Raw genomic sequence first — 12891 nt, 5'->3', positions numbered from 1 at the left:
CTGATTTATCTGTCTTTCATCGAAGTGTAATGGGCAAGGTGTCTGTTGAAAACTCTTACCTGATATATTATCTAACTCATGCTAATGAATAAAGAACACAGATTTTTAGATGATCTATTTACACATTCCAGGATTTTACCCACATTTTGGGTTTAATGCCTTAACAACTCATATGGTAGACACTTTTTAGGATCAACAGCTTTATTAAAAACAAGAATGATTTCAATGTGAATGAGATTAATGAGCATAACAGACATTTCATTGTTCCAAAAAGGAAAAAAAAAGGTCACAAATTCTCACTGTCCTGGCCACTGGGAAAATGAACATCTTCAAATTTATTTCTTTTGCAGTATAACCTTCAGTCTTAGAAAAATCAGAAATTAGAAAAGTAACTATTGGGTCAACATTTCCTTTCAATTTTTTCACTGGAAAATGATTTTGTAATTGCCAGTATATCTGAAACTGGAATCTGTTACCAGAGGGTTTTGGTTTTGAATGATTGATCAGATCATAACCCTTCAGGATTTATTTCAAATATATTAAAACCAGGTTATCTAAAAACAATCATGCATAAAGACAATGTGCTAAAAATGCACCACAGTGTCCAGAGAAGCCAAACTGTTGTATTGGTGTTTTGCTTCACATTTTTTCACCCACATGAAATTTACTACTGAGCATTTATAGTTCTCTCACCTCACCTCTGGTTTAAACAGAGCAAAAAAAAAAAAATGCTTCAAAAAGATTAAGGGTAGTTATGATTTATTTTTGAAAAAGAGATGGAGAAACCACTCAACCTAATTTTCTGTCACTTCTACTTTCTAAACATTAACATCAGCTGATACTTCCCTAAATAGTTGTGTAGAAACTGGGAACAAGTTCAAACATCATAAGAATCGCAGAACACTTTCACTTGGTTGCTTTATCATGATAAGTTAAGGATTATTGTGCAAAACAGGAGACCCTTATGACAGAGCTGTCAACAGGACATTTGGAAACTACTACTAGACTAATCAACCACCCCATGAAATAAAGTATTGGTGAGACCCATATATACTCATTCTGGACAATTACCATGCTACCCATTAACATGCTACCTCATAAAGTCAGTAACGAAAAATTCTTTCACTAAGAATTTGGCAGCCACTGTTCAGAAGCACAAACTCTGACAGAGTTCTCACAACATTCATAAGAGCAGTACCCTGAAGTGTTTTGTTAAGGGTGGTGACAAGAGGCCAGAGAGGTAGAGAGTGTTTGTATTTTCTAAGGCGAAATATCAGCAAAGAATTTGAATTTTCTTACAACCTTGGCAGTGGGACAAATCTTTTATAAGTTACCAAAATTACTTTCTAATTAAATTGCCTAAAATGAAAAGAAACTGGTTTGTCACACAATAGTCATTTAAAGAAATACTTTTTCCTTTATAGTCAATAATGGGGTTGTGCCAAAAGTATCTTTTACAATATATTCAACAGCTCTGCATTCTAATTAGTATCAGTATTCTAAGCATTGTAGAAGAACAACAACTATTGTCCCTTGGACACACTGGAGCAGAGGTAAAGTAAATGTGGATTTGTCAGCTCTCTAAAACTGATGGCTTTATAATTATTAAGAAAAAAAGTTTTAACCCTGATTGCTGTTTTTGGTCAAATACTTCCAAACTGAGGGATAAACATTTTTCATTCACATTTTTCACAGCAGTTTGTTGTAACTTGATGAATATTGCATATTTCCATGCCCTTTTCGCAAAACATAAACTTTGTAATAAAGTAAATAATAATTAAAAATATCAACATTCAGAACAAGTAAAAAAAATCCATAACCATCCATGCAATAGACACTTGATGGTTTCCAAACCATCTTCCATCATATCTTTGTCCAAATAGTCCATTCATCTTCAATGAATCAAAACAAAGCACACACAGCTTTTTTATTTTTTTACCACCTTCTCCAGATAACCGATAAACCTTCTCAGGTTGACTTTAATGTTGTCGAGCACACAGAGCTGCTGGGGGCTGTACTTTCCTCGTCCCTCTTTACGAATCTAGCAAAAAAAATTAAAATAAATTAATCTAATTAACAAAAAAGTTACACCTTAAGGTGAGGTACATTAAATTAAATTGTTGAGTATAGCTCGTGATGAGTTACTTTTTATCAAAATCAGCATAAACAATGTACAGTAATATCCAAATTTTGGGTACCTTAGCTTTGAAGACAGGTTGAAGCGTCTTGAGTGCAGGTAGTAAGTGGATGTTTTTAGCTGCTGTCTCTGCCTCATCTCCATCAGCAAAGACATCAAACAAGGCATCGAGGGCTTCTCCATTCACAACCAGGTCTGCATCCCTCGTGGCTACTTGTAGTAATGCGTTTCCAATCATCTGTAATGACATAGTTTCTTAGAAAGCAGAAGTGGAAAAGAAACAGTCCAAGACTTGATAACAGAGAAACAGAATACCTGAAGGGTTCCAGCAGTGCCCTTCTCTTTGGCTAATGTGCTGCCAGTGATGCCCAATATGGCAACAGCGTTGACCCTCACACTGACAACGTCACAGGTAGTGGCTGCTTCACTCAGGCTCATCAGTTGCTGGGGGGTCATACACTAAAAACCACATCAGGTAGATATTAAGCTCTTCAACATAAACATTAAAATGGTAAAAATAGATTTAAGGGACCACTCTCATTTTTGTAGTTACATACTCATGAGTGCAACTATGCACTTGGCAAAAACGGTAATGCAGGAGCTTATCAAAGTCTTAAGATAACTTAAGCTTGGTGACGTCATCAGGGTTGTCTGGACGGGAGACTTTGAACCAGTACTGCAAGATTTAACTTATCTTACCTTGAAATCTTTCACTAAAAACTGGATGAAAACATGTTGGCTCTTACTAAAGATGCAATTTCAATGTGTTATGGGAAATGCAGGGCCCAATTTTTATTTTTATGTGACCAATAAATTTATGCAAATGCTTAAAGTAAAGGGTGTTCTGTACCTGAGGAATATTTTTGGAGGCAATCATTTGTAAAAGAGACCGCATGGCACTGATGACTGCCTCAAGGAACTCTTCATCTTTAGGTATCTCTAAAAGCACAAGAAGGGAAAATTTGTGTCATTTTAGTACTACACTACCACATGAATACATATTTATTTACTATTACTCTACAATCAACATAAAGTCATCAAACTTTGAGTCTGTGTCAAGTCAAGTCTGAGTTGACTGGAGTCACTCAAGGAGAATCAAAGTCAAGTGTGAGTCAATAAAGACATGTTGCTTTGCTCTTGTTTGCATTTGCTACAGAATCTTTGAAACCAAGAGTGACCCTATAAATGTGCGTTTGAAAATAAAATGAAACTGAAATAAATTTGACATGTTGGATTTGTGCCGTGTAACAATATGACATAAATGTCAGACCTGCTGCCCCAAAGACCAGTGTGGACAGGTGCTGTGCTGCTTCCTGCAGGGCTGCTGCTCCCCCAAGAGATTCTGCATCCATGGTGGAAAGGATGCTGTGGAGGCAAGTCAGTGCCCTTGACTGAACACGCTGCATTCTGAAAGAAAATGTCAGCTAAGATCAAATACTTGTACACTCAACAGGTTTTATCAACACTGTGAGCAGTTTTTGATCAGAGATAAAAAGAGGCCAAAGGTTACTTTTTTATCAGGCCTCTCCAGGAGGGGTTTTCTTTGCACACGTCCATGGCCTCCTTTCTAGGGAACCCACTCTTTTTAAGGACCTTGATTCAAGAAGCAAAGAAACTATTATCTCAAAAAACTTCTTACCATTATACTTGGTAATAAATGCGTGAAAGTAGAGCTAAATCATCTCTCAAGGCTAAGTAATTACATCCATCAAGCCTGAGGGAGAGTTGGGTGAGGTTCAACAGATAATCACAACCACATTTCAGGTGAAGGTAATTCAAAACGACAGCTAAACAATGTTCACATGCTTTTTGAAATGTTCCAACACCTTAAGGGACCCCTCCTTTCCTTTAATAGCTATGGATGTTAGTGAGAGCTGCTGAGCAAACAAACAGGTATTTGCCTTTTCAGGGATGTTGTGATTCATTAAGGCTGCGTGAACCTCAGCTGACAAGCACAGCGGGGACATCAGATTTGACACTCCTTCACAAAGCCCATCAGGACCCATGTCACTTTCATCACTGCTTGACTCCTCCTCCCACTCATCATCAGAGGGGTCTGGACAGGCAAAAAACAAAAAAAAACAGAATTGACCAGGGACACAATCAAGAATACCTCCAGGCATCAAGAAACTAGAACAAAAGTGATTTCATGTATGTTTTTGTTATAAAATCATTTTTTTCATATTCAAACTAATACTGGGTGGGAGTGTCACAGGACATAATGTTGATGAGATGCCTGGGGTCAGCACTGCTGTCTGTGCCCGCAACACTCACCATCAGAGCAGCACATGTTGACAATGATCTCTAAGGACGTTTGCTGGGCTGTCAGCAAGGCCGTTGCCTCCCTCAGCTCCTCCTTGCCCCTCTGGACAAAAACAAGCAGCCATGTGAGTCAACAAGCTACCAAACCCATGACTGTTAGCGCTGTTATCACCCAGTCTGAGTTCAGCTGCCTGCCACAGAGAGGAGATTCCTTCAACAGATGCACAGAAGCATGTTCAACATTACCTCTGCACTATGACACACATAAATACTGCTTTAGTGGCTTTTTTCTGAAATTAAAAAAAAGTAATAATAATAATAATAATAATAATAATAATAATAATAATAATAATAATAATAATAATAAATTAGGGCCTGGTTAATATTCTGTCTGTATTGTGGTCAGATTTGCAACAGCATTAGGACAAAACAACTCTACATATTGAATAAACCCCTTTTTTAACTCGCAAAATTGAAGTGTGCTGTAAAACATTGCCAGCCATCTTGGGGCTTGTGGACTCATATGAGAGGGATGGCTCTGCTGCACCAGGATCAAATCCAGGGTCTGCAAGCGTGGTTGAAGCTAGAGGCTGCTTCCCACATGAACTCTGTGAAGTGTCCCCGGAATATGATTGGGGTTTTTTTGTTGTTGTTGTTGCTTTGTCAGTTCTGCTCACACTCTCGGATGACTCATGCACCACCTTCACACAAGGCATGACTGCAGAACCCCCAAAACAAACGGGCTAGTTTCTTTATATTTATATTTTGGGATTAATAATGCAGAATTTTAAGGAGAACATTCATTTACAGATTATAAGTGTTGATCAGACAAGTCACATTGCATTTTTATAGAAATATTTATAACAGATATACCGTACATCTGCACATCTGAGGTTTGAGTACTGTGTAAGATTTTGTTTTCAATCAAAAATGAATCATTTACTGGTCAATGCTGAACAAACAATCTCTTTGAATCCCCATTACACATCCTAAGCATTTCTATGTGGCACTTTATTTATTATAAGTAGGAGTCATTATATACGAGCCAACTGATCAGCCATATCTAGCCAGAATAGAATCATGCTACTGACAGGACTCAAAGGTCATACTCTCTCTGACAGGTGTGTTTTTACTATATTCAAAGGTCTGCTCATATGGCAGGTGAGACTTTAAACCTGTTGCATTCATAAATAACAGACCCATGTAGCTCAACACAATAGATTACACTTACGGGCAAGAGGTCAGAGAAGTCATAATCAGCCTTCACAGCTTTCCCATTCCTCTTGTGTTTAGGTCCTTCCTCCTCCATCTCCTCCTCAAGCAGCTCTCCTGCTGCCTGTTCCTCTGCTTCGGCCAAAGCTGGTGTGTTTCTAACTCGCACCTCCTCTGCCTGTCTGAGTTCTGGTATCATTGTACCCGAGTCCAGGTCCAGGCACTGTGACAAGGTAGCCACCACAGCGTTGAGGGTCTGGGCCTGACGGGCAGCCGGCAGACTTCCTTTCATGTTCCACAAAGTCCCTGATTGGCAACAGGAAGATGAGCCAAAGAGTTAACTTATACATACATATATACATCCCAGCTCTATGATGATTGTTTTTTTGATTAGTCAACCCCTGTCCACAGATGACCCTTTGACATTGCTAACAGTCCTTGGTGATGGTAAGATATAACCTTTTTTAAAATATTGTCAACATAGACAGCAACTTATCGTACCAGCAGCCAGTGTCCTGAGGAGGATGTGTGCCATGCCGGGCTGAGATGACAGCAGTACATTCTCCAAAACTCCAAGCACAGCAGTGTTCAAGCTACAGAGCAGCTCTGGGTTATCTTCAGTCACTGTGTGCAAACAGTGGGCTGATTGAACACAAAGAAGAGGAACGAATGGTTAAACACTAAGGGAAATACACAAATTCACACGAGTTAAACAATATTAAAGATACTTCTCTCATGTTGCTGCTCTAAAAAGCTGGAGGCAGAGGACAATATATGTTTATTAAGCTTGCTGTATTTTGTTTCCTGCCTTTTCAGGTATGATTGCACAATACTGCCACCTGTTGATCACAGGAATTTTGTACAAATGTAACTGAATCCTAACACATGAGGAGTCCCTTTATTCAGTGATGTGTACAATAAATGTTAGAAAATATCTCAATGTGGGTTATGTTTGGGGTTGAATTTCCCTTCATAGCAACAGGACTTGAACCAGCATAGATGGAGCCCTGTGTGTCCTGATTTGAAACTTGAGCCAGAACTTGAGGTGTGCAATGAAACATAAATCTTTTTACAGCTTAGATGCAGCCAAGCATTCATAAAAGTCGTTAATATGATGTTTTAATCAGACCTACCAGCAGATACGGCCAATTCAGTGTTGTGTGGGTGTCTCTCCATACACTGAATAACTACATCAAGGAGACCAGCTTTGTTGAACACGGACAGTGCCTGACTGCTGCTCTCACTGGAATGCAACAGGAGACAAACATGCAACAAGTTGGCAAATGCAATGAAAAGAAGTGAATTCAAAGAGTAATGAAAGTCATAAATTAATTTCACAACACTTCAGAAGATGGCAGTACATTTACACTATTACTGTATCTTTCACAGTGAGGTTTTGACGAAGAGATCAACTACAGACACCTTTTTATAAACAGATAATTGGGGGGTTGGTGGTAATCTAACCACAGAAAAATATCTACAGAGACATTTCACAACAGTACAAGTGCTAATAAGCCATAAAAGGAAAGAAAGAGGAAGAAAAAGGGCTTGAACTTTGCACATTTTCCTGTCCTACCATAGATTCCACAGCAGGTTCACAGCCTCATTGGCTATATCCTCCACCACATTCTTCTGGTCTGTCATCGACACGCCGCTCTCAAGACCAGCACAGCACTGAAAAACATTAACGCTATGAGATTTATGAAATTTATTGACATCCAAAAGACTTTGAAGTTTTAATTTGAAGCCAGAAGTCTGTTTTCTCTGGTACAGGCGCAAACATTTTCACAATGAGAAGCAATGTTTGTTTTTCGAATGAAGCCTACTTGCTGGAAACATTCTCAAAGTCATCTACTTCAGCTGCTGATGAGGAAGGAGTGAAGTGATTCGGAGAGCTAAAAGCAGCAGCACTCTCACCTCTCTAAGCAGTGCTGTCAGAGGAGTCATGACGTCGTGCTTCACCATGTCCTCACACACCTCCTGACCTCCGCATGCACTCAGATTCCTGTAAGGGGGAGACAGAAGTCCCAGACACACACTCATCGTTTTGTCGGGGTGCTGTCAGAGATGCTGTTTGTCTCTGTATGAGAGCCTGAAGGGGACCCCAGAGTAGCTGTCTGATTTTGGTATACTGTATAAAGGACTGGATTTAACATTCACTGGAAGATAACAGTCAGAAGGTTAGGGTCTTAAAAAAGCACTGACTATTTGTAGGATGGTGGGGTCTTGGGTTGAAATTCTAATTAAATGTCAACAGCACTTGTGGGATCCTTGCTAAAAATTGTTGTAGCAGCTGGAACAATCAGATGTGAGTAAACAACACAGCTGGTAAAAGTTGCATACAATCTGTAATTTTACAAAAATAACCTTGTAACCTTGTAAACTCCTTCTCTCTTACAGTTGGACATATTATGGTGCCTTCCATCTGACTGTCTCACCTGAGTGCTCCAGTGGCAGTCTCCCTGACAGTCAGGCAGCTGTCAAGCAGCATGGGCCCCAGGCGCCTCACAGCATCCCGCTGCAAGAAACCTGGGATTATTTGACTCTGCTGCACCACCCGAGAAATGCTGGCACATGCGAACTCTCGCATGTCTGCATTTGGACTTTGAAGCTGTAAGATTATACAAAAAAAAAAAATGTGACAGTTATTTACAAACACATGTCATTCATACTTCCTGTAGAAAACTAGTTAGGACATCAGGTCAATTGGGACAGCTTAAGGAATCAGCTCAGTGTTTCTGCTTTTGAAAGCAAAATCAAAAGCACTTAATGCAGCCAGTGTCGAACTGAAAGTTAACTTGAAAATAAAGAACAAAACAAATGATATTGGTTTGGCTTTATTTTTGCAAGGGCATATATTTTAAGTGCATAATATATTTCAATAAAAATCATTTTTTCTGTGCATTTTGTGGAGATTTTTAATGAGTTCAGAACAAACTTTAACATCAAGCTAATTCAACAATTCTGTTAGGGTTTACCCACAATTTGTTCAAACTAATTTCATCAAACTTATGAAGTGTATCTATTTATTTAAACCATAACATAAAGCTTAACCAAACCAAGGCTTCAATGATAAATGTACAAGTGCTGGTAAAGCAACAATAGTAGATACATTTTGTTTCCAGCGCATGTTTTGCCTTTATGCCTCAATATCACTTTTTTCTAGGTCATGGCTAAATCTCCATTTATACTGATGCAGGTACAGAGAAGAGTTTAAAGTCAGGGGAGAATTGTAAGTAGAGAAAACTTTGAAAAAGTTGCTAAGGGGAACTACTGAAGCAGTAGCAGTGCAAAAAGCAGTCAGTTTTGCGTTGTTGTTTTTTTACAGTGATATATCATGATCATATTATATAGATTTAGCAAAGTTCCACAATAATTACGTGTAACCTGATGTTCCAAATTTCCAAACGTCATTAATAATAATTTTGTGACAACTAATTCAATAGGTTGAACCACATTTTACTACGCTACACCAAACATAATCAATCACAATGAATTCATATAAACAAGTTTTAAGGATATGAGTTGTGTTTTATAGTTCATGGCAGAAATCAATAGGTGGAATTACAAAAACTGTCCCAATATACCCAAATCCCCCTATACTGACTAAATCAAATGAGGAGGTAAAAGTAGGCACTTTATGAGATGATCCTAGTTCATTAAGTCTATAATATTTCGAAATAATTTAAGATTAAACACTGATGTCTCAGCTGTAAAATCTCACGTCTACTGGTAAATCCTCAATGATCATTTTAGTTTCAGTTCACACTATAACATTAAGATCCCGGTCCTGATGCCGGGTTTGAATGCATTTCCACCATGAAAGAGAAATACTTTGAGAGCAGCTTCACTTGTAATACTACAGACAAAAACAATTCACTGCATTCCTACTTTCTCCAGTAACTCGGCAGCTGGACAGCAGTCTTCATCAGGCTGTTCTTCGTCCTCTTCCTTCACAGCATTTACCGGCAGGCCAACAGCGTTAAACTGCGGCCGCTTAAATTTTGTGGTTTTACTTTTACCCATTTTGATCCGTTTTAAAGTGCTAACTGCTCATGCAACGGGATTTTTCTTCTCTCACACCGGCCTAAATCAACTCACTCCGAATCCCGTGTTCTACATGGACGCCATGTGGAAGATTGCATTCTGCCGTAAAGCAATGTGATGTGTTGATGGTAAACGATTCGGCTCATAGAACCAGCTCTATAAAGTGAACATTCAGAGCGGGCTCAGTTTGAGACTTTTTTGTATTATTATAAGTAGTGGTAGTAGTTGTAGCAGCAAAGTAGTAGTAGTTGTATTTCTCCTTTTTTTTTCTGAAAGGCTGCATGCTGTTGGTCAGATTGTATCGAGTCGTTCAATGTAAACAGTGAAATGACCGTAACATATATATTAATTAATCATCAGCGAATTAACTGTACTGTACAGTTGAGATGGTCCTTTAATTTTGAAACCCCAAGGAGCCAACTCGGAGTCATAAGAGTTGTCTCTTTTAAGTGAATCGAGTCAAAAGAACCGATTCTTTTGACAGAGCTCAAATTCCCATCACTTGTACATCCCTTGTTCTCCAGAAAGCAGGCAAAGCTGTCGTAAAGCAACAAAGGGCGCAACGACAAGAAAAAAAAAACACCGCATACAGTTTAATACAAGCACAGAAGGAGGATTTACACTCAGAAATCAAAATAAGACAAATGATCACACCTGAAGAATTTATTTGGTAAATAACTTTAAAAATAGAAACATTTAGATAAAATACATGTTCAACATTAGAAATTAATAATATTTCAAAAAAACAAATGAGCAGATCAATCAGCTTCTGCAATGGTGAGATCAACCAGCAACACTGTTAAAAGGCCCCTTTCAGTTCATGTCTTTAGTCATCCAACACATACAGCTTCTGTGCGGGTGCTGTTCTTCCTTAGGAAGTTCAAAACCAATCACAGGATTCGAAACATGGAGTGATCCACAGCCAGCAGCAACCAGGTACATTTTCTAACCTCCACTGTAAGCCTTTACTGGATGTTTGGTCTGGGCTTTAGTATAAGTTTTCCCGTCTGTAAAGAAAGAAAGGTGTTAAAAAGAAATATCGTAGTCAAGAGTACAACATTCAGCTTGAAAGACGTTTAACTTACATCATCACATGACATGTTGTATTCTGCTAAAACAGTCCGACAGCGAGCAGCAATACTAGAGGAGCAAAGGTCAAGGATGTAACTTACAAAACTGCAACGACCCAAAAATATTCACATGTTCTCCACTTTGCTGTCAGTTTGGGTTAGAGCATAGACTGTATAATATATGGATGCGGCATCTATGACATCACCCATTTGTTTCTGGAACAGATCTTTTGGTTTAGTGTGAATGTTGTTTCCTGTCTTTCTGCAGCCAGCGTGTAGCAAAATCTCAAAGAACTGCAGTTTTTAGCGTGTCTGCATACGCTTCAGTTCTCACAAAGGATACATCGATGGTGCAACAACTCGTTTGTGTATGCCAGCAAAGAAGAGAGCTATGAGAGTGATGCAGCTGATGGTGAAGAAAGGATGATTCCAAAGTGATGAGAAGAAAGACACCTGGGGAACAGATGGATAAAGAAACATAAATCATTCAACTACAAAAAAATAATTACTGTCACAGATGTTAGTTGAACAGACTATAAAAAGTATCAATAAACTAACAAGGGTCACATAAGATATTCTGACAACATTGATTCCCAAAATATGCAAAACATTAAAAAAGATTCTGACCATAATTTAAGACAATTTGTCCTTTTTTACCTAAATAAAAGAAGATCAAATTTGTACTAGAGCTTTCAATTGACGTGTATTCAACAAAATGTTATTCTCAAGAAAAGAAAGCTCTACTTTGCCTGGCCGGTACTTTATTTTGGTAAAAACACACAGCTCTATTGGTAGTTTGAATACACAGCCATTCCTGAAGAAGCTGTTAATAAATTCTTGTAGTCAGTATCAACAGAAACACATCAAAAACACATCATCAATACACCCAATGATCTTATTCCCAAATAGAGTAAACAATGACTGCTTTGATTGCAGTTAGCTATATTGTTGTGCAGGAAATGCACAAGTTTCTTTACAACCAAAAATGACAAAACTTATAAGTGATGGTCGACCAATACAAACCTTTTGTGTGTCAGGGTCTATTAACCAGTTCCAAGCCCCAGTTGCAGTACAGACAGACACCACAATAAGAATCACTGAAACACAAGAGGTAAAACCCAGCTAAACAACACGCAATGACTTTTGCCAAGGTCGAGTATAATTGTCTTAGTTGTAGTGATTATACTATTGTCAGTGATTGTAACAGACAGGTGTTATATTTCTTTGGCATGCCTTTACGTCTTATGTTTGTTTTTTCCAAAGTACCATGATAATGTTGGTGTCAGTGAACTAATCTACGAAGGTTTATAGAATAGAAGATACCGTCAAATCCATGGCATTGGGTGCTGCAGTAACTTACTTCTCCACCTGCCTGTAGCAGGTTGCAAACAGGAGACATATTCAGTCAGTCTTCTTTCAAAAGCCTTCAGGTCTGAAACAAAAACAGGCAAATGAAGTCTCGTTTTGTCTTGTCATAACATCATTAAGGCTCTTGACCTGAATATCCGATCTTTTCTTCCGTGTAAAGGCTTGAGTTGTCCCTTTTCTTAATAAGTACAGCCTTTGGCAACTCCAAACAACAGCCTTTGTATATAAAAAAAAAAATGTTAACTCAAAGGCTCATTAACGTAAGACACGGAAAGCTAGTGCTACATCTTAAATTTGTTTCATTTGGTTTCAATGGGCTGAACACAGATTATAACAAACGGAGTGCTGGCCAAACCTAGCAGAATATTTAGCTACAGTTTAAGCGATACAAACATGCAGTGCGTTGATAAAAACATGAGAATAATCCGTGTTATGGCTTTTAACCAAGTTAAAATCTGCCAGTTAGGCTAGCAATCATGCTAAGTGTCGTGAGCAGACTACTGTTAGCCGGTTAATTCCCAGCAGCCTACTGTGGACCTGTATTCTGGGACCTTTCTTTTGAATTCCCTTTCTATTGTTACTGTGAGGCTAAAATAAGTAGGTGGCTACCAAAAAAAAGAAAAATTAAGCTGCTTTTGGTGTTAGTTACCTTCGGCCTGTTCCAAGGAGTTCATGTCTGCAAGTCCCGGCTACAGCAGCCTGCGGTTGGCCAAGCCCCTACTTCCGCTCGGCTGATGGACAGGGTGAACTGGCCAATCCACATTAGTTGTGTACCTAGCTCTGACATGATTGGTT

General features: G+C 38.6%; 2 protein-coding genes across 3 annotated transcripts; both read right to left on the bottom strand.

Moving 5' to 3' along the window:
* Nucleotides 1-279: 279 nt before the first annotated feature.
* heatr3 (HEAT repeat containing 3) lies at nucleotides 280-9797 on the bottom strand. 2 transcript variants are annotated; one of them, XR_012598130.1, is made up of 16 exons: nucleotides 9503-9797; nucleotides 8050-8222; nucleotides 7529-7616; nucleotides 7188-7285; nucleotides 6745-6854; nucleotides 6113-6253; nucleotides 5631-5917; nucleotides 4412-4502; nucleotides 4039-4193; nucleotides 3648-3730; nucleotides 3408-3544; nucleotides 2988-3076; nucleotides 2453-2596; nucleotides 2199-2375; nucleotides 620-2041; nucleotides 280-462 (listed from the first exon to the last, which is right to left on the bottom strand). XR_012598130.1 is itself a non-coding variant. In XM_074667287.1 (15 exons), the coding sequence occupies exons 1-15, from the start codon at nucleotides 9635-9637 to the stop codon at nucleotides 1928-1930; spliced, it is 2022 nt and encodes a 673-aa protein (XP_074523388.1). In that variant the 5' UTR covers nucleotides 9638-9797; the 3' UTR covers nucleotides 280-1927. The 2 variants fall into 2 exon arrangements, 1 of the variants encoding a protein (XP_074523388.1); XM_074667287.1 differs by having other exon boundaries at nucleotides 280-2041.
* A 509-nt stretch (nucleotides 9798-10306) lies between these two features.
* On the bottom strand, nucleotides 10307-12844 carry cnep1r1 (CTD nuclear envelope phosphatase 1 regulatory subunit 1). The gene is made up of 6 exons (XM_074666776.1): nucleotides 12746-12844; nucleotides 12089-12160; nucleotides 11752-11825; nucleotides 11072-11181; nucleotides 10744-10798; nucleotides 10307-10665 (listed from the first exon to the last, which is right to left on the bottom strand). Exons 1-6 carry the CDS (start codon nucleotides 12768-12770, stop codon nucleotides 10624-10626), a joined length of 378 nt encoding a protein of 125 aa, XP_074522877.1. The 5' UTR covers nucleotides 12771-12844; the 3' UTR covers nucleotides 10307-10623.
* Nucleotides 12845-12891: the final 47 nt, after the last annotated feature.

The sequence above is a fragment of the Halichoeres trimaculatus genome, unplaced genomic scaffold (assembly GCF_033239565.1).
Source record: "Halichoeres trimaculatus isolate MK-OKI-2021-1 unplaced genomic scaffold, fHalTri1.1 fHalTri1_scaffold_3, whole genome shotgun sequence".
Lineage (NCBI taxonomy): Eukaryota > Metazoa > Chordata > Actinopteri > Labriformes > Labridae > Halichoeres > Halichoeres trimaculatus.
This window is presented reverse-complemented; position numbering and strand designations above follow the sequence as displayed.

What these genes read in the sequence shown, in the direction of transcription:
- heatr3 (XM_074667287.1), bottom strand. Translation starts at nt 9,637, where the DNA reads ATGGGTAAAAGTAAAACCACAAAATTTAAGCGGCCGCAGTTTAACGCT. An exon ending in TGACAGCACTGCTTAGAGAG is followed by an intron (nt 7,286 to 7,528) that starts GTGAGAGTGCTG and finishes AATGTTTTTCAG; the next exon opens with TGCTGTGCTGGTCTTGAGAG. An exon ending in GCACTGCTGGAACCCTTCAG is followed by an intron (nt 2,376 to 2,452) that starts GTATTCTGTTTC and finishes ATGTCATTACAG; the next exon opens with ATGATTGGAAACGCATTACT.
- cnep1r1 (XM_074666776.1), bottom strand. Translation starts at nt 12,770, where the DNA reads ATGAACTCCTTGGAACAGGCCGAAG. An exon ending in TAGACCCTGACACACAAAAG is followed by an intron (nt 11,182 to 11,751) that starts GTTTGTATTGGT and finishes TCTGTTCCCCAG; the next exon opens with GTGTCTTTCTTCTCATCACT. An exon ending in ACAACATGTCATGTGATGAT is followed by an intron (nt 10,666 to 10,743) that starts GTAAGTTAAACG and finishes CTTTCTTTACAG; the next exon opens with ACGGGAAAACTTATACTAAA.